Source organism: Melanotaenia boesemani, chromosome 16 (genome assembly GCF_017639745.1).
Source record: "Melanotaenia boesemani isolate fMelBoe1 chromosome 16, fMelBoe1.pri, whole genome shotgun sequence".
NCBI lineage: Eukaryota > Metazoa > Chordata > Actinopteri > Atheriniformes > Melanotaeniidae > Melanotaenia > Melanotaenia boesemani.
Genome location: NC_055697.1, coordinates 6,190,188 through 6,212,784, shown reverse-complemented (window position 1 = coordinate 6,212,784; position 22,597 = coordinate 6,190,188). Strand labels below are relative to the sequence as shown.

The 22,597-nt window shown below is 36.9% G+C and overlaps 1 protein-coding gene across 1 annotated transcript; it reads right to left on the bottom strand.

Annotated features, from left to right (window-relative positions):
* Positions 1–80: 80 nt before the first annotated feature.
* On the bottom strand, positions 81–13,569 carry haao (3-hydroxyanthranilate 3,4-dioxygenase). Its single transcript, XM_042010845.1, has 10 exons — positions 13,402–13,569; positions 13,145–13,223; positions 9,417–9,500; positions 9,080–9,186; positions 6,949–7,038; positions 6,803–6,846; positions 6,564–6,709; positions 1,914–1,982; positions 1,739–1,821; positions 81–719 (listed from the first exon to the last, which is right to left on the bottom strand). The coding sequence occupies exons 1-10, from the start codon at positions 13,488–13,490 to the stop codon at positions 647–649; spliced, it is 864 nt and encodes a 287-aa protein (XP_041866779.1). The 5' UTR covers positions 13,491–13,569; the 3' UTR covers positions 81–646.
* Positions 13,570–22,597: the final 9,028 nt, after the last annotated feature.

Sequence of the window (22,597 nt, the reverse complement as noted above, 5' to 3'; positions counted from 1 at the left end):
AGTTTTTTGTATTTGAACACACTGCATGTCTTATTATATTTCACAGCCAAAAAAGATATGAGTTCATGGGTAGTCTTTGGTGTTTTTCTCTGGAAAAGACCCTTTAATTTACAGATTGCGGGTTAACTAAGAATCTGGGAAGCTGTAGTTGGCATAATATGACTCAGCATAATCTGGCAGAAAAGCAGCGTTCTTGATACAAGTTCAAACTTGCCTTTTTCCTTGGATTTTTGCACCAGGATAGCAAAGTCTGTGGGAGAAAGTCTGTATTTGAAATTTCCTGACAGAGAAAACAAACGCTTGAATCACAGGTTTTTTGTTTTTTTTTTTCCATTTCCTCTATACGGTCATCATGACTAAATTAATGTGAGCTCAGTTTCACAAACTGCTGATTAATACTGAAAACACAAACTTTGCACCAATTCATTAAGTCCTGTCTGCGAAATACCACAGTGCTGATGACTCGTACTTATTTTGAGGAAAATAAAACAAAAAAGTAAGGCTATATGTTAATTAAAGGAAAGGAGTCAGCCAGTCAGGTGGGGGGTCCACAGCTTTTTGGTAGTGGTATGAAGGGGTTCCTCGGGTAAAATAGGTAGGGAACCACTGTTCTGTTTCATTGTGTCTGGGGTTTGGCAGACGAGGATTAGGGTCTCTTTCGCTCTGGATTTTGGACAATAAAGAAGGCAACAGTCCCTTCATCTCTCTGCCACTGATACCTGCAAAAGAAAAAGCCAAATAAAGTGATAATTTTGTTAGGAAATAATCAATTTAAATATTGAATGCAGCATAATGGAGGTTACTGTCATATCACCCCCTTTAAAGGTCTCATATTATGCAAAATTTACTTTCTAAAGTTTTCTAACAGTCATATGTGTAGCCTGTGTATGAGGCCCAAAAATTTGAAAATTCTACCACCTCTCTCATTTGCTTGCACCACATTTTAACAAATGTGTGCTCAAATGGGTGAGTCAGATATCTTTTCTTTTGTGACCTCACAATGGGAAAAAAAAACATTCCCCCTATGAGTGGATACTGTCATTGACCGCTGTAATACATACTACAAAGCTGTCGGGGGAGGGGAGGCACTATGATGATTAAAGAATAACACTCCAGAGCTAGAACAGGACGTAGTGCATGCGCAGATAATGACGTATCTGCTTGCTCCCGCTGTTGATGGTACAGTAGCACCACGTTGTAAAAGCCGTGCATTTTGGTGCTAAAGCTGTACATAAGCCAGGACTGTCTGGAGCAGCACCACAACACACTTGGTCACGGATGCTGTTATTGTTGTTATTTTAGGAGCGTGTTCATCAAACTGACGTCATATCCTCCAGTGGTGCAGTTACGCTGTCTTCATAGTACCACAGATGGTAGAGGTCTCAAATCTATTCACCTTGGTACCTGGTTTCAGACAAGATAGGTTTCATGGAAGCTAATCCCTGGTTTCGTAGGGATGAAAGGGTGGATTGCATCGTGGGGACAGCCCCACAAAAACAGCCCGTTCTCAGTAGAGCTCACTAGAGACACTTTTGGCATGTCTGCAATTAAGGGCCAAGGCTGGATTTGGGGTAAAACACTTTGAAAACAATGTCATTGGACCTCTAATACGCATATAAAATTGTTAAAAAGGTATAATATGGGACCTTTTACATATTTGGCAAGTTAACTTTTTCCTCTAATCATTTGTACATCAAACAGAGGAGTTTCTCATGAGTTGATGGAGTAATGGACTCACTGGCTCTGCTCAGGGATCAGTAAACTGTCTCCTTCAGAGAGAGTGAACTCCTGCTCGGCCACAGTTACTCTTGAAGAGCCCTCCTGAGAAAAAGACAAAGAAAACAACAAAATTTAGCTATGAGGGATCATATAACAGCAATGATGGATTGTTTGACAGAGCAGTATCTACGCACCAGTTGCCAAATCCAGGCATCAGTTTGCTGCACCGATGACTCAGAGAGTCCAGGCCCAAACACCATTACCTGTTGGCACCACAATATTCTTTATACATGTTGTCAGCTGTCAGCATATTTTATCTACTCATGCTGTTTCATGGGAAATATTATAGAATATTTACATAACCATTTCCTGGAGGGAATTTCCACTGGAAAGTGGGGGCATGTGAATATGATTACTTTTAGTTTGATTTTATCAAAATTCTTGAAGTGAGTTGAAGTTGAGTGCTGAAATTAGCAAGTAGGCCTCTTAGGAGTTTCTGCAACTATTAACACCATAGCAATATAGTAGAGGTGCTGTGTATAAAGCAGTATTTCTCAAACTTTTTGAGCCACAACCTTCAAGATAACATGCATTGGTGTTCGCGACCCCCACCCCATGCAGTGATTAAATGTGACATTTCAGATGGGTCATCTTGCAGCCATCCTCTAAATGTAAGGCTGGAAAACTGTCAGAATCATCATAAATAAGGAAGATAAAGTGATTTTTTTGGTGGATTCAGTTCACTGCTGTGACAAAGTAATGCCCAAAATTGGCTTTTTCCCCTGAGATAATGTCAAATTCAGATTTTTAATATGACATGAGAAATAAATTAGTTGTTTATGTGTTAAAAAGTGAAGGTGCTAATGTCAAAGATTTATCTCTTTGTTAGTCTGACAGCCCTGGTAAATATCCCAAATTTATTTGATGAATGTAGGCTATGAATTTTTTACAAATATCTGGTGACCCCCTGAAATTATCTGGCGACCTCCAGTTTGAGAACCACTGGTATAAAGTAAACACTATGTTAATAAGAAGCACTAGGAAAAATTTAAACACCCATGTAGGAATCCCCTGTCAACATTTAAGGGCTCATTTATCCTCATTTTAAATAGACACATTCATGTAAAACATCACTGCCCACATGCATGCGTTACATTGGCATGCTTGTGGGCATCAGATCTTGCTAGAGAGCAGTCCTGAGTTCAGAGTTCACTTCTGAGTTCTCATGTCAGTTTTAATAGCAAACATGAGCCGTTACTCAATACCCAAGTAAGCGAAGTACAAACTTGTTTACTTGCTAGTATGGACTTGGCAAGTACAAAAGATATAAGTACATCATTCTGCATTTGCATTGCAGCTGATGACATCAAGGCCATTGCCCCAGAAAAAACTTTGTTTGTACAAAAAATTGCAGAAAGATACAGAAAGTTTACAGCTGGCATGCTCCATTTGAAACTGAGGAGGAAGAAGTGAAACCGAGGAGCTGGGTACCATACAATGTGATAAAAAAAATAAAAACAATGTGTAAAAATCAAGCTCAAACTACCTGAAATAAAAAGGTAATACTTCAAAACAGAACTTAAAGTTATGAGTCATCTCTTCTACCATCTTTCCATTTAATACATGTACAGACAAGTGCACATATTAAGAGATTCTCAAAAAGCGACATAATAAGAAACCATGCGTCAGTGTGTGGACCTTAAAACTTTGAGGTTTCTTCTTTTTCTTTATTCCTATGCTGGTTGTGTATGAGCTATAATACTCAACGCTGTCCCCACGGTTCATGATGGGACTTCTCTGTTTATTGCGTTTGGCTACGCAGCCTCAAGCTTTCTGAAAACGTAACTAAATACACCCAAAATTTAGAGTGCATATAGAAGCTGAGTATGCATATTTAACATAGATCTTAAATGAGCCGTAAGTGTAAAGTTTAGGTTAGCCCTTCATTAGGGAAAGAACAATTTATTGGACATACAACATGCCTCACAAGCATGAAATCATAGAACCACAATGAGTTCTCCACACCAGTCGTCAAAGATCCGGCTATGTTATTGAGATCGGTCTCAGTTCTGACCACTTATTCCTGTATAACTTTTGTTATTTTAGAAAAACAATGTTCACGTTTTAAAGTCTTGTAATATCCTCTAATATTATTATACACTTTTTTTTCTATGGTTAGAAATTTAGATTTTCAAGTATTTCAATGACTTCCCGATAAAGGGTTAACAGTTTTTAAAAGACAGAAGAAATACGTAAAAAGTAGGAACAAAGGGAAAGAATTTAGTGAACAAAAAACAAACTGAGACCATCCTTTTTAGACTTCTAAATTTCAGCCACATCACACGTTGGAATCTGTGGAAGGATCTTTGTTTGAGGAGATTTGTGTTCTTAATATGTCTGAATGTTTTTTTTCACAGCCCAAAGAAAGGCATAACGGGTTAAATTATCCAAATAGGTTCTTCATATATTATCAGTCCATGGAGTTGACAAATTACTTATCAGGGCGCACCTATTGCTCCATAAATGCCAACTGGCTTTCTGACAAATCGAGCATTTTCCTGGTGGGCTGACGAGGTTTGTTGGACCAACACAATACATTTCTTGGTCTGACTGGTCCATATAACTTGGCAGATCAGTGGCCCAACGCCCACTCAGGTATTTAAACGCCTCACCTTTTATCTGTGGCCCCTGTGTCTGAGTAATTCATTAATCCAAAACCAGTAACTGTATTCCTCCATGTTGTCCATGCCACATGATTATAATAGTGACCAGATGTCTTAAGGCGTTAATCCTCATTTTACGTACGTATGTGTGTGTTTTTAATATTTTATTGGTTTAATGCCGGTTCTTAATTATGTTTTATTAAATGTATTTTAATATTATTATATATTATTATTATTATATTATATATTAATTTTAAATATGTGGTCTAATTAGATTAATTTATTTTAATTGTTTGCTCATTTTAAAAATAAAACAAGTTTTTGTCTTGTTTTTAATAACTTATTTATTGTATATATAGTTTATTATTATTTAATATGCATTTCTTTTTATTCATATTTCATTTGTCTTTACTATAATGATGTTAGGGCACACTGGGAAATTATGTCATTTCCTTTAACTCCTGAAGGCCTGGATTTATTTAAAGTTTGTTAACTTCCGGTTGAGTGAACGCTGGCGTGTCTGTCGTCGCTGCTCACTGGTAAAAATTTAAAATTATTGTCCAACAAATTCCGTTCCATTTTGTTTTGTATGTATTGTTTTTTAACTATTTTAATGTTCTTTTGTACAGTGTCCTTGGGTGTTTTGAAAGGCTCTTTTAAATAAAATGTATTATTATTATTATTATTTAAAAATAAATAATACAGGTGAAAAGATATATAAAAATATAAAGGAAAAAACTGGAACAAAATAATGTAAGTAATTAATATTAGGTAAATTAATAACAGTAAATAAATACAGATTAATAAAAAATAAATACATATAATTACATTAATTTAAAAATGAATAAATGTGAATTAATAAATATTACAAAATAAGTAGATACCAAGAAATAAAATCAAGCAAAGGCCAGAAGTGGTTTCATGCAAATTTGCAATACCAGGCGGTGAAGGATTAAAGGGCCAAAAGTATGAGCATCAAGCTCAGTGAAAGAGTAACATAAACTGATTGTAACGTATCAACAGGAAAAATGTCGATATTGTTCATCACGTGAAGCAAAACAAAGCCTGGTACACACAAAACGATTTTTGGGCTGTTTTTGTCCTGATGTTGCCTCTTCCCGACAATCGCAAACACCCGATCATCGCGAGATTTCCCTGTCCAATAATCACTTGGTCTGAGGTGTGTTACGAGCCGATTTGTCCTGATAATCCACCCTGAAACAGGTCATAGCCGACAGTTGGGAATATTGAACATGTTCAATATTTCAGAGCCGATTTCTGGGGAACGCTGATGACTCGAGCATTGTGACTGTGTGGATGGTGACGTGGTAGAGAATGTAGCCAATCAGAGAGCGAGCTGGCTGGGGAACAAGGAAGTAAACAAAGTCTGTATTCACACCGTCTCCAGTCTGTTATTTTTTTCAGTTCTGCCTTTTTCTGTTAACAATAGTACCAAGACCACCATCATTCCCTCGTCCTATATATCCCCTTCTGTGTGTTGTGTTTTCCAATTGTTACTATGTTTCTTCTTCTTTGTTTTTTGCCAGTTGTTGCTATGGTTCTTCTTCTACATTTTAACGTTTGTCTGGCTCGGCGGACTAGACTGTAGATGAGTTGCAAGACAGCATCGTCATGTGTGTTGTTCTTTGATTAGATTATCGGCACACACCACACACATTATGATCAAAACTGTTTAATGCCTTATTTTTTATCTCCACGTGTGAGGTTTCGAACCGATAAAAAATCTCACAAGATTAAAAAAAATCGTTGTGTGTGTACCAGGCTTAAGTGTTAAGCTGATGTGAAACAGATGACATGTCTGGTTAAGGCTGCATCATCTATGAGCAGATACCTGACACAGGCTTATCTTTTTTCATGTCACCCATTGTGGGCTTTTGGAGTTTTGAACTTGCCATGAGTTCTGCTTATATTCCTCAAGCCGACCTGGTCAGCTGGTTATACGATCACTTAGAAACCTTATAAATCTGTATCAAGCGCCGGCTGATCAGAGCACTTTTAGTATAAACATAGATGTTATCCAGTATCTAAATGCTAACGTTTGCCTAAACAAGCCACTGTATATACATTTTATCCTGGATGTCTGTGTATAAAACTCTTTGTCAAATGTACAAATGTGTTAAACTGAGAACTTCTTTCATTAAGAAACACAACACAGAGCACCTCAGTCTCAAACTGGGCTCCAAACATGTCAATGGTCCTGCCATCGGCGAGGGATGGCCTCTGTTTTTCCAGCCAGTCTTTGACGGAGAATGGCGACATTACATTCATCGTGTTGAGCTGGAACGGAGGCTCTCTGAAAACTTCATCTGTTCATCCAAACATAAACATGGCAACAGTTAAATGTTGAAAGGCCTGCAGAGAAAATCGAAAACTCTCAAATACATTTCGGAACAACCCACTTGGATCAGGTTTTCCTGTTTTGCACTGCTTTGATGCCATAAATCTGCAAATAAAAAACAGAAAACAATGCAAGTAACTTTATGAAAACAAATATCTGAATACAATGGACACTAGGTGTGAAAGAGGGGGTATTGTAGTATCCTACTCTTTGATTATTGGCACCAGCTGGGTTCCCAGATCCTGGCAGTAGAACCACCTCTCAAACAGGGTGTCGGTGCTGTTGTCCACAAAATACCTGAAAGAAGCAACATAAAAGAAGCTAATGCTGATGCTGCCTTCAGTTTTTTAAGAATGAGTCCGTTTGTTTACACAGTGAGTTTTATTGTTGTCTTTGGTCTTAGATGTGAAACTGAAAATCTTTGTACGCAGACACTGACTCAAGATCCTCATGTTAAATCTCTGGTCTGCTTTTGTTTAAACAAAATATTGTTAAGCTAAGTCCCATTGTGTCTCACCCTGAGATGGAAATGATCCTACAAGCTTTTATTTCATCACATATCAATTCTTGCAATTCTATGTACACTTATTTGAGGAAAAAAAACACTGGATCATCTTCAAGTTGTACAGAACTCTGTTACAAGGCTCCTAACAAAATCTACAAAGTATTTTCATGTCACTCCATTAATTCAGCTGCACTGGCTTCCCATCTTCTTCAAGGTTCCTTTCAAAATGTTGGTCTTTACTTACAGAGCTTAATATGGTCAACTACCTATTTATGTCACAACTTCTGCAGCCATATGTCCCCAGAGGTCCCTGAGGTCATGTGATCACAGTCTACTGGCTGTGCAGCAAACACTGCTTAATGGTCGAACTTAAGTACGTTTTTCAGGTTTCTTTATTTTACTGAAGTAGATTTAGTTGTGGATACTTTTACTTCACTACATTTTACAGCAAATATCTCTACTTTCTACTTTACTACATTTCTGCAGTGCATTGTTCTACACGTTACAGTCACATTGCAGGTTTTGTTGTTGGTTTGTCTTAAATTAAATTATTATATAGTTGCTCAGAGCACTGCAGAAAATTCTATCAAATGAAATGGGCCATCCAATCGGAAACTATTCTCTAAACCAATCAAAGTTAGACCCTCCTTCAACGCACCTGCAGCGAGGAGCATGGTGATTAGTAAAAATCACGTCGCATCAGGCTTTGTTGGTGTGGCTGACTGGTCTGCCACACTGATAACTGCACAGACAAAATTATATGTGTTTATCAGCAGTGTTGCCAAGTCTGCTTCTTACAAGTGACATTTGGGCTTGTTTTTCTGTGAAATCTCTTGCAGCTATCATCAGTTGTGGGTTTATGGGCTTTTCTTTTTCAGTGTAGTTACTTATTTGGGCTTCCTCTGCTTCCTTTGTGAAGTGTTCTTGATCACATAATACCATAATAATCACATAATACCACCACATAATTGCAGATTGATGCATTTTGGTAGTTTATTTTGCCATATTGAGGTTTTTTCTTAATATCTTTTATGTTTTTATGTCAGAATTGGATTTTAAAGATCATATTAAGACATTCAGGACTGAACGTTTCTCTATGTCGTGTTCTCAGCAGCTTCCGCAAATGTGTGACAATCTGTTTTAGCTTTGCACTGCCACGTGGAGGCAGTTTTTGGAGAGCAGCAACGAGGCGTTTTTGGGACTCTTCTGACACGCACCGCGGCATGCATGGTGTGGATTAAACCATTAACTAAAACAGCCATAAACAGCTCCGGAGGCAGCAATGCAGCCGGTACGAGGCGCACACACACCCAGTGAAAATTAGCTGTGATAGATGCTGCGCCCCTACTTTGTGCCATTTTACGACTTTGCCAGGCGAAAGAAAATGTAGTTCCTGCCAACTGGGTATAATTTAGAGAATATTCTGATATTATAGTAACTTTCCACCATATTCCAGTTTGTGATAGACTGCATATTAACCCAGATCAGTAAAATATTGATATTTTTTAACATAAAAATGGTATCGATCTGCACATCACTAGTCAATTCTCCTCGTTCATTACAAAAAACGGCTCATTCGCAAATGTCACGTCACTATTTGTTACCCACTCTACAGTGCCTCCCTAAATCTGACACAGTCCTCCTCATTTGTTTTCTCCAGATCTTTGTAGTTACTTTTTCTGTCACTTTCATTTCTTGCCGTATCTCAGAAAAACTACAATTAAGTCATAACTTCACATAACTTTATTACTGTACATGTACTGCCCTTAATTTTCTGCTATTGTCTACAAAAGAGGAAGAAAGGAGGAGCAGAGTGGAGGTATAGTGGGTAACCTCAGGCAGTCAGTCTCTGTCAGCAGCCGTCTCCTCTCCACCACCAGCCCAACAGTGTTCGCTTGTCTCTGTGGGGAGTGGGGGATCCGAGCTGGAAGCAGGAACATCTGCAAGTGGAGAAGACAACGATCTGTCACAGACTGTCATTAAGAAACAAACTGAGGGAGCAACTTTGTCACACAGACATGCAAACAAACATTGAATTATTTTCATAAATAAAGATATCTTTATCTTCATGAGCAGGAACCATTTAAAGTAACAGGCAAAGCTAATGCTTTAAAAGAAAGATTCTGTAAAAATGTGGAAGTATTGGTTAAAAAGAAATACATAAGCTCACCTCTCCCTCTTTGATGTGCACATCCTTGTGTTTCCCATTTTCAATCACCTTCAGACACATGTCCCCCTTCAGCTGGTAGAACAACTACATAAAACAATAAACGAGCCCTGGTTTACATACTATTATTCAAACATGTTGAACAACTTGGAAAAAGTTGTATAAATTTATTACTTTAAGCATGATGTATTACTTATAAGCACCAGAAATAATGTGTAATCAATGGAAAATCTGCCTTGGAGAAATGACCCTTATGACACGTCATAGGTGGGCTTTACCATCAGGCAAAGGCTGGCAATCATTCTGGACCTCAAGCTATCAATGGTAATTTAAAAGTATTTAATCAGTTTATTGCAGGATTATTTTATGTTTCTGAGAAAAAAAAACATACAATCTAAAATGGCAAAATTGTGTTTCATGAACCAAAGATTATAATAGTTCACAGTCCACGAAAATTCAAAGGTGAGCTGTTAAAGTACGATGACGACAAAGGAATTTATCCATCTATCAATACAAGGGTCAATTTTCAGAAAAAACAAGAGAAGTGTATATTTATAAGCAATCGCAAATAATTCAGATGAAGAATGTAGAAAGAAACTAACAGATCCGGGTTAACTTGAAAAATAAAGTGTTTTGTGTTTTTTGGGGGGGTTTTTTCTACATGGAAGCCAAGAAAAAATGTTTTAGCCCACTTCAGACAGCATAAAAAGTTTGCTAAACACATTATTAAAATAGATATCTGACACAATCTGTCACAGAAACAAGAAATGTCAAACATTCAAGGCTTTATATGAAGTGAACCATGGTCACTGCAAAGAATATGGAAAGGATAAACGGCTGGGGCTACTGTGAACCACCAGGCAGGGAGAAAGGTTGTTTCTAGTGTGGATGAGGGAAAACAATTCAAAAGAGAAAGCTGCAAGTCGGTATTAGCTAGATAAGGGTTGAAAAATCGTGAATAGTGAGGTAGTGGAGGGTCCCATGATTTGCACTGGATCCCAAAATGATGAAATCCCCCCCTTTTGACACGCAGACTACCAAAACTGAGAGGATTAAAACATATTTGGACACTCGTCCATGAATTATTATTAGTATGTGCTGCATTTCTGCTCACTGACTTGGCGGTACAGTGCAAGATAGCAGCTTCATTTAAGGTCAACAGTCAGCCTTATCTAAGTATAAATACTTCCAAGCAGCTTCTCAGACTATTTAGTGTCATGAATGTGTTGCTATGACGACTGGGCTCACTAACTTCTTCTCCTCAACTGGCCGAGGCAGACGTCTGGTTTGGCTGGACATTTTCCTTCCTGTTTAAAGAAGTTTTTACTTTCCTCTGCCGCCTGCTACCTCAAGCATGCTGACCAAAAAGGGTTGAACTGAAGAAAAGATTCAACACAATCTACTGGTTTGCTTAGCAAGGTAATTATGTTTTATGAATTAGCTTGTATGAATACATTTATTGTAAATTTGAATAATGTGGATCATATGATGGATTTGTTTTATTTGGATATAATTGGACTGCAATGAACTGGACTGAGATGACTGTCGTAAATTGGAAATATACAAATAAAACTGAATTGAATTTTCTATATTTTTACAGCAAGGAAACACTAGCTTGTTTTGCAAAGATTACCAGGCCATGCATTAGGTCAAGCTAATAATACAGCACCCTCTGCTGGATCACAAGGTAAACCACTTCTAAATGTCTGATGCATAATACTGCCTTTGCTCTGAAGCGTTTAACAAAACTTCTTTATTATTATTATTATTATTTGATTACTGATTTTTGACGTTATCTACATACAAAAAGATAAATAATCTGAATAAAAGTAGCAACACTGATGTCTGTTATACGACTCTAAATGCTCATGGGCAGGGCCAGAGGGTTGGTCTGAGGGGCACAGGCCACCCTCAAAATACTACCCCGAACAAATTAAATATTTGGTGTAAGCAAATCTTTATCTGGGTAAAGTTCAAATGTCCAAGTGCAAGTGAATGCAGCATGTAATTTTAATTATCTCTGTTGTTTTACATCATCACTACTGTTCTTGATCATAATGCAGCATTTATACAGCATCATCTCACCAGCCGTAGGTGATAATGTTTATGTAAAACTCAACATTTTTTGAAGAGGATGTAAAATTCATAAAATGGTAATTTCGTTAGCATCATAGCATAATTTCCTAAGTCATATTTTGGATAAAATGTTATATCTGTCTAATTACACTCACCTAACTCAATTTGCATCATTGCCTAATTAACCTTAAAATATGACTGAGGCAATTAAACTATGAGGCTAATGATATGTGACAACTGTGTCAAGTTAAAAAGCCAATAATGCCGAATAATCATTGATAAAACAATTATGGTCATCAATTAAGTATACGTGATTCTGAAAGCATGATTAAAGCAGTTAAGTGCAGGATTATCCTGAGTAAACAACTGTTGATTACTTTAATATGACTAGCTGTTTGCTTTTACACATTTTGCTTAACTTTTTATATCTGCAATAACTAAATTTAAACAAAAGATGTTAGCATTTATTATTACTCGAACACAGAGACCATATAAGGATCAGATCTCATTTAGTATGATGATGCTAGTGACTGTAATTCAGTAGAAGAAGTAGTTGTTCTTAGTGGGAGACAAACTTTGATGGAAGAAAAAAATAAATTACAAACTATGGTGGACATTCACAAATGGAAAATGAAGAGAGCACTCCTTCAGGAATTACTTTGATCTCTGTGAACATCTGGATTTTCATTCAGCTACATGAGTTTTATTGTTTTCCAGCTCAGTCCATTAACAGCTGTTCACAGTATTTTAATATTTTCCACATAGATTCTCAAAGTTGTTCACACTTCCATCATTGTTTATAAAAGGTTCTTTAAAACAAGCAAAACATCACCTCCGGCAAGCATGTTAACTTTTTTCCCTGTACAGGCTTTTTTGTTTTGTTTTGTTTTTTACAGTCACCTGTTAATCTAAAGCTGCTGTGGAAACCAAGCCAATGAGTGTGTGGCTGATGAGCGAACACTTCACAGTTCACTAACATCCTTCGGTTAGCAACCAGCATCCCTACATATTCCAGTTAAGAGGTGCATCTTCTCTGGCAGACATAGGGGTTTAGTCATGGTTTGAACCTCTATGGTTGCCGGTGGAACTGAATCTCTGGCATGTATTGATAATTTTACTGCTGATGGGGAAAAAATGGAAGAGGAAAGCATCCCTATAAGTGACACATCTGCTCATGTTTACTTATTCTGAAGGATTTTCAACGTAATAATAAATCTGATTATATTGTTGGTGTGCATGTGTATAATCCAGTCCATTTTGTTATATAATCCATATAATTATTGAATTAAAATTCTTGGGACTTCAACATATTACTTAGAAGATCGGACTTTACAAATGGACTGTCCTGAAAAATACAATGAGCAACTCCTAAAAAAGTTCATTATTGATTAATCCTGTTTCATGTGGCTTTCAGCAAATATTGCAAATACTTGGCACTGTAAACTTTAAAGGTCCTGATAGTGATGTAAAAAAATCAGGACCCAAGACAAACTAATAGTGGCAACCAAAATAATTTAACTAAGAGTTGCAACACTGTCATAGACTTTGACCTGGTTACAAGAGGATTGGGTAATCATGTGGGGAAGTGTTTGGGAAGATAATCAGAGTGTAGATGTGCTGAAATTAAGATGAAGTAATAAATATTTCTCTCTCACCTCCTCTCCTTCCTCTATATGATAGTCCTTCCTGGTATTAGGACCTCCAACAAACATAATAAGTAACTGGGAAAAGTGCCTGAGAAGAACAGAAATCAGTAAACCGTGTGGTCACTGCATGTCCAAATACTCTGATTCATTTTTTCATAGCAAAAAAGTTTTTTCAAGTTGAGTTTGTTAAACTGTAAACTGTTGTATAAAGTACTTTGTATTGTTCTCATTAGCAGAGAAATGTGAAAGGAAACCATGTTACTCACATGAGCTTGTTGCACACTGGTGGGAGAAAAGCATTCTTGTTCTCTTGAATCCAGTTTTCCACGTTCACCTGAAGAGGCTGGCTGCTCATTGTCGAAACTTACTGAGATTTGTGCTGCAGTAAACATCTGTAACCGGCTTATTCTTCTGCTGTCTGACTGTGTTAATAATGAAAGTTCAAAATGCAGAAGTTGCGTAACCCATAGAGGGAGGAGCTATTTTCTCTTATACAGGGGAAGGGTTGGCTGTTATAATGAGTAACAGAGTGTTACTCTGCAGACTTCATGCAATCTGTTCAAATACTGATGAAGTCAAGATTTATGATAATTGTGTTAAAGTAAACTGTTCAACCAGGCCGCCTTCGTTTATACATTGTTAGTCTCATAGTATAAGTCATATTTTAAGGTTTTATAGGTAATGATGGACAGTGAATCAGCAGTGTTAGGTAGAATTATGCAGATATCAATATTTGGCCAAAAAATGACTTGGGTTTTTTTTATTGATTAATAATGCTTTAATTCATACAAAAATTAACACAAATTAATCAACAGATTAAAAAAAAAAAAGTAACTAGGGCTGTCAAATGATTAAAATTTTTAATCAGATTATTCACAACTTTCAAAATAATTACAACTTTCAAATAATTTAAAAATTATTAATCACCATTTGCAAGTGTTTTTTGCCTGAAATTAACCAATTTTACTGTATTGTATCAACAGAATAAGTCGATGCTACAAATATATATATATATATCATCTCACCAACCGTTTCCATGGTGATCATTTCTTTCATAAAACCAGCAGATGTGACAACTGAAGTTAAACAGCCAACATTGATGACGAACTCTGATGATCTGGATAAAAACATGTTTTCCCTTTAATCATTGAAGTGTGAGTGTTTGTGCAGCAGTGATAAAAGTCAGCATCACCCAAAGTAAACACCTGCTGGTAAAATAGATCATTGGCTGTTTGTTTTACAAGTTTTTCTTCAAAACTTTTCTAGACCCGCCCCTGCATAGCTGAAGTATAATTTCTTTCTACATCCTTTTGCCAGCTACTGTTAGAGAAAGCCCTACCAAAAACAAAACTTTGGGGTAAAAATGTGATGGCATGAACCATGAACCGCTAGTTTCCACCTTCTCAGCTGAACCATAAACAAACTCAACAAAAGAGAAAAGCTGATCAGCTGATCACCAACAGCCATCGCTGCACAAACGGAGTCGACCAGAGATTAACTAGAGTATACGCGTTGGTGCAAAACACAGCTGGGCTGTCACACGTTTATAAAAAGGAAAAGTGCAGGTGTGGAGCCCTCTCACCGTGAGTGTGTGTTAAAACACCTCCATTCTCCACAGAGGCGACGTCCATGGGTTGCTCTATTAACGCTGTGTTTATTCTCAAATCCATCCATAGGACCACCTGGATGATCTTTCCCATCGTCCATCCTGCCATCATAACAGAGAAATGCCGGATGTAGGGGGCTTGTCATTAAAAATTTTAAGCAATTAATTACATAAATTAATTAATGGCGTTAACACGTTATTTTTGACAGCCCTAAAAGTAACAGTTACTATGAAGTCCAAAAAGGAGCAGGATGAAGTAAAAACTTATTTATTCCTGCCGCCCTTTATGATCCTAATTTTATCTTCCTTACAGTTGTTACATTAACCCCTTAACTGTCAGTTTTCAAAGAATATTTTTAGAAAAACAGTAAATAAATACAGAAAAATATATAGACATGTACGCATACATACTCATGTACTGTCTGCAAAAATACGTACACGTGTATACACACACACACGCACACACACCCACATACATTCACAGAGACAAGGTAATTACATATATACCTCTTTATGTAGTCATGTACCTATCTATATGTTTATACTCACATACCTGCGTATGCACATATATTTTTAGCACATATACATGCACCCATGCATGTACTCATAAACATACGTCTACATATACATTTACATTTCTGCATACTCACACACATGTGCATATACTCACACATACCGATACATTCATATTTGTTTACAGGAATAGCTTTATGTACAGATTTAATTGTATTTGTTTATATACTTTCTTTTTTTTATACTTTTTAAATAATATTTCTTTTAACTTTTTCTTAAACTGAATAATGTTTGGACATTGTTTGAGTACTGAAGATTATTCCATAATTTTACACCCCACACTCTAAGGCACATGTTTTTCATAGTTGTTCTCATACTTCCTCAGATTTTTTCCCCCTTCACGATTAAAAAACATTTTTTATATGTGGTCAGGCAGTGAATTATTTCCAGCTTTATACATTATTATTGCTGTTTGTAACTTCACCAAACCACTGAACTTTAGTGTTTTTAACATTCAAAATATTAGATTTGTATGTTCCTTATATCCGTCTTTACAGACAACCCTTGTTGCTTTTTTCTGTTGTATATTTAACGGTTGCAGAGAACTCTTGTGTTTCCCCAAAGCTCAACACAATAATTCAAATATGGTACAATCAGTGAACAGTGCAGAATATAAAGTTTAGATCCAAATAATGTTTAGATTTAATCAACACTGCAATATTTCTTGCCATTTCTGTCAACAAACTTAATATGTGACTTCCAGCATATTTTGTGGTTGATAATCAAACCAAGAAAATTGTAATTATATACCCTTTTAATTAGTGCATTTCCTATTTTTACTTGTTTCCCAATATCTGTTCTACAGTTTCCAAATAATATAATTTTTGTTTAATTTAAATTCACTGATCATTTATTTCCTTCAAACCATCTTTTTACTTGCTTTATTTCCTGTGTGATTTTTCCCAGAACCTGCTGCATGTCTTCTCCAGTACATAGACTGTTGGTATCATCTGCAAATAGGATGAGTTTCAATGTATCAGAAACTTTCTAAATATCATTTATGTAGAGATTAAAGAGTTTTGACCATCCCGCTGATCCCTGGAGGACTCCAAAAACAATGTCCAAACAACCTGACTTGTGTTCACCAATCGTCACATATTGTTGCCTTTTTGTTAAACAGCTCTGTATCGATTTCAGCACAAGCCCTCTTATCCCATACCACTCCAATTTATTCATCAAAATACCATGATCAACAGTGTCAAAGGCTTTTTTGAGGTCAATAAATACACCGGCTGCAAATAGTTTCTGATCTATATAGTTATTTCCTCTATTAAAGGCATTATTGCCAAGGTGCTAACCTGTTATTCCTAAATCTGTACTGATAATCTGATAAGATATTATGTTTTAAGTCTTAACAGATATTTTTTCCATCAGCAGGACTAAGATCTTGATTCTGTCTGGGGACATTTTGTTGCTTCGCTCTCCCTTCTGCTTGCATTTTTTTTTGCCAATATTCTTATTTTTCTATTCAAGAAATTTATGAGCAATGGCTCCTGGATACTCATTAATCACTGGGACTGTATTTTGTAGTAGATTTGATTGGATACTACTATTTTTTAATATTCTTACAATCCTGTCAGTGTCATGTCATCGTGGCCTACAAATAGCAGAAGCATTTTCTACAGTTCCTCAGGAGCTAAAGCTAACTAGCCGCAAGATGTCTCCCTTCTCTACATATAACTATTACAAACCTCTACAGAAGATCAACATGCTGGAAACAAAGATTCAACGGCTCGAGGTGATTATGGAAGTAAATGGATTGTGTGGAAATTAAACAGCCTTGCCTTTAATAAAAAACAGCAGACAAGATCTTGATAAGACACAGCTTATTAGCACAAACATGGCTGCAGTGAGACAGGAGGACAGTGTACAAGGTAATAACTCTTTTACTGATAATCCTCCCTGGAATGCTCTTGGTGCAAAGCCAAAGAGTAAATCATCTCACAAGGAAATGGGAGGATGAGTAACAGGCAGAGCCCAGTTTGCTGAGATTAGCGATGCAACCAGCTGGCCTGCACTGCAATCCAGACCAAGTACCTCCTCCACCCCTCTCCCTAAAAAGACACAGTCATGGCCAGTTGTCAAAAGGAAAACTAACAAATCCTCTCCCCAACAACCAGACATGCAACTACAGAATGGGTTTGCACCACTGCTGCAGGATTCTGGATCTACATCTGATGACCGGGAATCATGCTACACACCAGAGTAAGGTCAAAAAACAAGTCAGAAAGTAACAGGCGGCAAGAAAAGCAAACAGCTGGGCCTCAGACTCTGATTGTTGGTGACGTTGGTGTGAAAGACGTGAAAAATATGTGTGGAAAACACAGAAAAGTACTGTGCTTTCCCAAGGATATAGTATCAGATGTGAGACAAAATTACGCAAATTTTGGCTGCACACCCAACTGTGAAAACTGCATACTGCATATGGGATCGACTCAGAGACATGAACACCACGAATCGTTTTTCTCCATTCAGTCCTAAAAACCTGGATGAGCTCATTGGCCATCTGAAAACCACCACTTGTTGTCTTGACACCCTGCTAACTGGGTTTTTTAAAAATGTTTTAGGATGCATGGCCTTAGATATCTTACAGATTTTAAACACATTTCTGCTTTCAGGTGTCTTCCCACAGATCCTAAGAACAGCCGTCATTAAGCCACTACTGAAAAAGAAAAACCTAGACTTGTCACTCTTGATCAGCTACAGACCGATATCAAACCTCCCCTTTCTTAGTAAGATTATAGAACAAGCTGTCTTTCAACAGCTACACAACTTCCTGACACTAAATAACTGTTTTGATGTCTACCAGTCAGGTTTTCGGCCACACCACAACACTGAGACTGCTCTAGTTAAGGTCCTTAATGACATCCGCCTGAGCACAGATAGCGGAAACATTTCAGTCCTGGTACTACTAGATCTCAGTGCTGCATTTGACACTGTCGACCATAACATATTACATAACCTAAAGAGAAAACTGGGTTGCACTTTCTGGCACTGCAATTAATTGATTTGAGTCCTATTTAAAAGACAGGGACTACTTTGTGTCCATAGGTAACTATTAATCGGAATGAACCAAAATAACCTGTGGAGTTCCCCAAGACTCCACCCTGGGGCCACTGCTGTTCACCAGCTACATGCTGCCACTCGTTCAAATTATGAAAAACAAAACAAACAAAACAAAAAATGTTACCACAGTTATGCTGATGACATACAAATCTACATAACCATCTCACTAGGAGACTACAGTCCGATCCAACCTCTGATCAACTGCAGCAATCAAATTAAAGATTGGATGTGCCAGAACTTCCTTCAGTTAAATGAAGACAAAACTGAAATAATAGTTTTTGGAGCCAAAGGAAGAAAGATTAAAAGTCAGTACTCAGTTTCAAACAGCTAAGTTCAAAACTAACAACCAAGCTAGAAAACTGAGAGTTGTGATGGACTTAGACCTGAGTTTTAGCTGTTATATTAAGACAGTTGTGAAGTTGGCCTATTATCACTTAAAGAACATATCAAGGATTAAAGGACTGATGACTCAGCAGGATTTAGAGAAACTTGTCCATGCATTTTTCTTTAGTAGACTGGACTACTGTAATGCTGTCCTCACAGGTCTCCCTAAAAAGTCCATCAGACAGCTGCAGTTAGTCCAGAACTCTGCTGGTTGAGTCCTCACTAAGGCCAGGAAAGTGGATCATATAACTCCAGTCCTCAGATATTTACACTGGCTTCCTGTTAGTTTACAAAGCACTGAATGGTTCAGGACCAAATTATATTCAGGATTTTCTGGTTCATTATGAACCAACCAGATCCCTCAGGTCATCAGGGTCAAGTCTACTTTCTGTTTCTAGAGCCAGAACTAAACCTGGAGAGGCAGCGTTCAGCTTTTATGCTCCTCACATGTGGAACAAACTCCCAGAAAACTGCAGGTCTGCTGAAACTCTCAGCAGTTTTAAATCGGGGTTAAAAACTTTTTTATTTGGTTCCTTTTATCAGAAAGCCTGTTAAATTCCCCACACTGGAACTTTATTTTGTGCTTTTTTTTATCTTTTTTTATCTATTTTATTCTTGTTCTTATTTAATATATTTTATTTCTTTTGAAGTTTGGTTTTAATGCACTTGCTTCTTGCACCCCACTGTAATGCTTTTAATGTTTTTTGTAAAGCACTTTGAATTGTCTTGTACATGAAATGTGCTATACAAATAAAATTGCCTTGCCTTGCCTTGCCTTACCTAACAAAATAGGTAATTATGCTATGAGGCTAACATCATTATAAAAGAGCTACACTTAAAAGGTCAGGCAATTTAATTATATAACACATTTAAATTTGCTTTAATTGAAAAGTAATTAATTCTGCTTTACATAATAGAAAACATTAAGAGAAATAGAAACCATACAGAAACTATAAAAAAAAACATGTTAAAACTTAATTTAAAAGGGTGCAAGTCATAATATTATGTATATATATATATATATATATATATATATATATATATATATATATATATATATATATATATATATATATATATATATATATTGATATATATATTGATTTATATATATATATTTATATATATATATAAAATTATATAAAATAGCTCAATTTCAATGTTCAAACACAAATAGCAGTCTAGATGAGTTAAATGATACAGTGCAGATTTCATGCATAGACACATGAGAAAAGAAATGTTATAAACCTGGATTTAAACATGTCAACATTTGGTGAAAATTTGATCTCCACTGGTAGTTTGTTCCACTTGTTTGCAACATAACAGCTTAATGCTGCTTTTAAATGTTTAGTCTGTACTCTAGTTTGGACTAGTTGACCTAAGTCCTTGGATTTAAATTCTCGTTTCAGGTTAGATACAGTACGGGTCAGTACACTTTTTTTAATGTGTGTGTGTTTGTGTGTTTCAACAGGTAAAACAGGAAAAAGTACAAGAATATCCGAACTGTCCCACTTTTGGGGGCCTTTCCGTTGGGGTCTCAATCTTACCAGTCTGACCCAAAACAGTGGAGCTTGACATGAAGCCATCTGTTGACTGGTCACTTCCTTTGCAACTCGGCACTAAAAACAAAGGGACAACAGCTTTATGTTTAAATATATGGTGGAGTTTTTTTTTTTTTTTTGTTTAAAGCCACATGCCAAAAAAAAAAAAAAGAAAGAACACAAACTGCTGGATGTCCACCATTCTCCTCCTTTATTTCTGGGTCACATTCTTCTTTGTTATAGTTCCAGGAAGGCGTCACACAGCTATTATGTCATGCTGTTATGCAGTTGACACATCTATTGCTGTCTGGCCGATATGCTGCCTACCGGTTAAAGGTACAGTTGGCTGTGGAAGTGAAGCAGAAATCAGGATTCACCTAACCAAAACATACTGACCTTGATCCACTGGTGGAAATGGCTATAGAGCCCTACTAAGTTTGTATTCCCTGAACATACCACAGATGTATTCTGGGCCTAACCCGGGCTGTGATTGGTCTTGTAGAGCAGGAGTATTTCACTTTGTTCCACAAGAGGCCGCAGCCCTGCAGGTTATTGACGTTTACCTGCTCCAACACACATGACTCAAATTAATAATTTATTTTGCAGAAATTCATAGGCTGTTCGATCCATTTCGTTTGAATTATGTGTGTTCGAGCTGGGAAATATCAAAAACCTGTAGGACTGAGGTCCTCATGGCACCGAGTTGAATAGCACTGTCGTAGACAATCAGCAAGGTTTTAAATGTACAGTGTGTAAGAATTACTGATATCCAGTGATAACAATGGGCATAACAATTACTTGAAATACCAAGAACAGTTGTGGCCGTCAGTGGTAAAAATTCTTCCAGACATAAACATGTTTACATATGTGAGTGAGTATCCAGTGGGCTCAGTGCAGCGATGACTGCACTATAGGTAACTACTTCAACATTGTGTACATGTGTACTTTACTCTTCTGCATGCTTTTTAAGACATTATTTGGATGACAGGCTGTCCTTTGACCTTCATGTGGATGCTGTGTGCAGGACGCCTCACCAGCACATGCAGTTTTATTGGAAGCTTTGTAGTTTTAATGTTGACAGGACTTTTATGCGAGTGTTTTACTCTTGTTTCATTAAATCCCTTTTAACTTTCTCTTTTATCCGTTGGTATGGCTCCCTTTCCCTTAAAAAACAAGAACAGACTGCAGGGGATTGTAAGACTGAGTGGGAAAATTGCCCTGAATGATCTCTCAGCCCTGTATCAAACCATGTGCTAAACAAGGCTCGTTCAACCCTTGCAGATCAAAGCCACCCATTGGCTCGTGAGTTTCGCTGCTTTCATCAGGGCGCAGGTACATCCTACCAAGAAACAGGACTAACAGACAATTATTCTTCTGTCCCTGCTGCCATTGCCCTGTTGAATAAGTAGCTCTTTTTTTTAACCTATCATAGTCCTTTTGGATATTTATTGTTGCTTGTGTGGTTGTGCACTGACTGATTGTTTTGACTGCTTGCTGTACAACAAATTACCCTCACGGGATAATGAAGAGTCCTTGAACCTTATCCCAAACGATGCTAGCACCTATCAAATGAAGCAGTTGCTGCAGTGTTAAAACTCAAAGAGTTCTCACTTCACACACAGGGTTGTTTCTCCATTCAGACACGGTAGCAAAAATGGTGCCACATAAAGAGGTCTTTCTTTGTTAGAGTTCAGGAAAGTCTTTGTTTGACCAGAGCTTGTAAGAAAAATTTAACCATTATGTCAAGAAAGCAATCATTGTTTTCTTGAGATGCTGTGTTAACTACCTTGTTATCTTGACAAAATGCATACGTTTTTTTTCATGGCCACTTTGGGGTTCTGCACCTAATAAACAATTTTAAACAAATCAAATCTGGTTTGTTCTCCCATATAAGTAAATTGTTCAACAACCATCAATGGTTTTATTGCCATAACGCAATAAAACAATTGCCTGAAAAAAAAAAAACAAAAGCAAAACTGGACAAAATTAGAATGCTAGAATTTAAACTGTCTTCCAGAGAGAGCTGTTTTACATTGGTAGAAGGTCCTTCCACAAACAGCCACAACCAAGCCTGTCCCCTTCAAATACACAGAAAAAGACTAGACATTTAGCTAAGCTGCCTGGAATCCAGGAAATGTTACACAAAATTTAATAATGCCTCACATTTCCTAACCAACTAATTAATAGCGTGCAGATGCTTACAGCTGATGCTTGGCTATATTAATATTTAAAACCTTTTCTCATTTTTACAAACACTGACCTATTTCACTTTGACTTATCTTTACTTTGAAG

Coding starts and splice junctions, on each gene's coding strand:
- haao (XM_042010845.1), bottom strand. CDS start 13,490: ATGAGCAGCCAGCCTCTTCAGGTGAACGTGGAAAACTGGATTCAAGAG. Junction 9,501..13,144: donor ATATAGAGGAAGGAGAGGAG/GTGAGAGAGAAA, acceptor TGTTTTATGTAG/TTGTTCTACCAGCTGAAGGG. Junction 1,822..1,913: donor ATGCCTGGATTTGGCAACTG/GTGCGTAGATAC, acceptor TCTTTTTCTCAG/GAGGGCTCTTCAAGAGTAAC.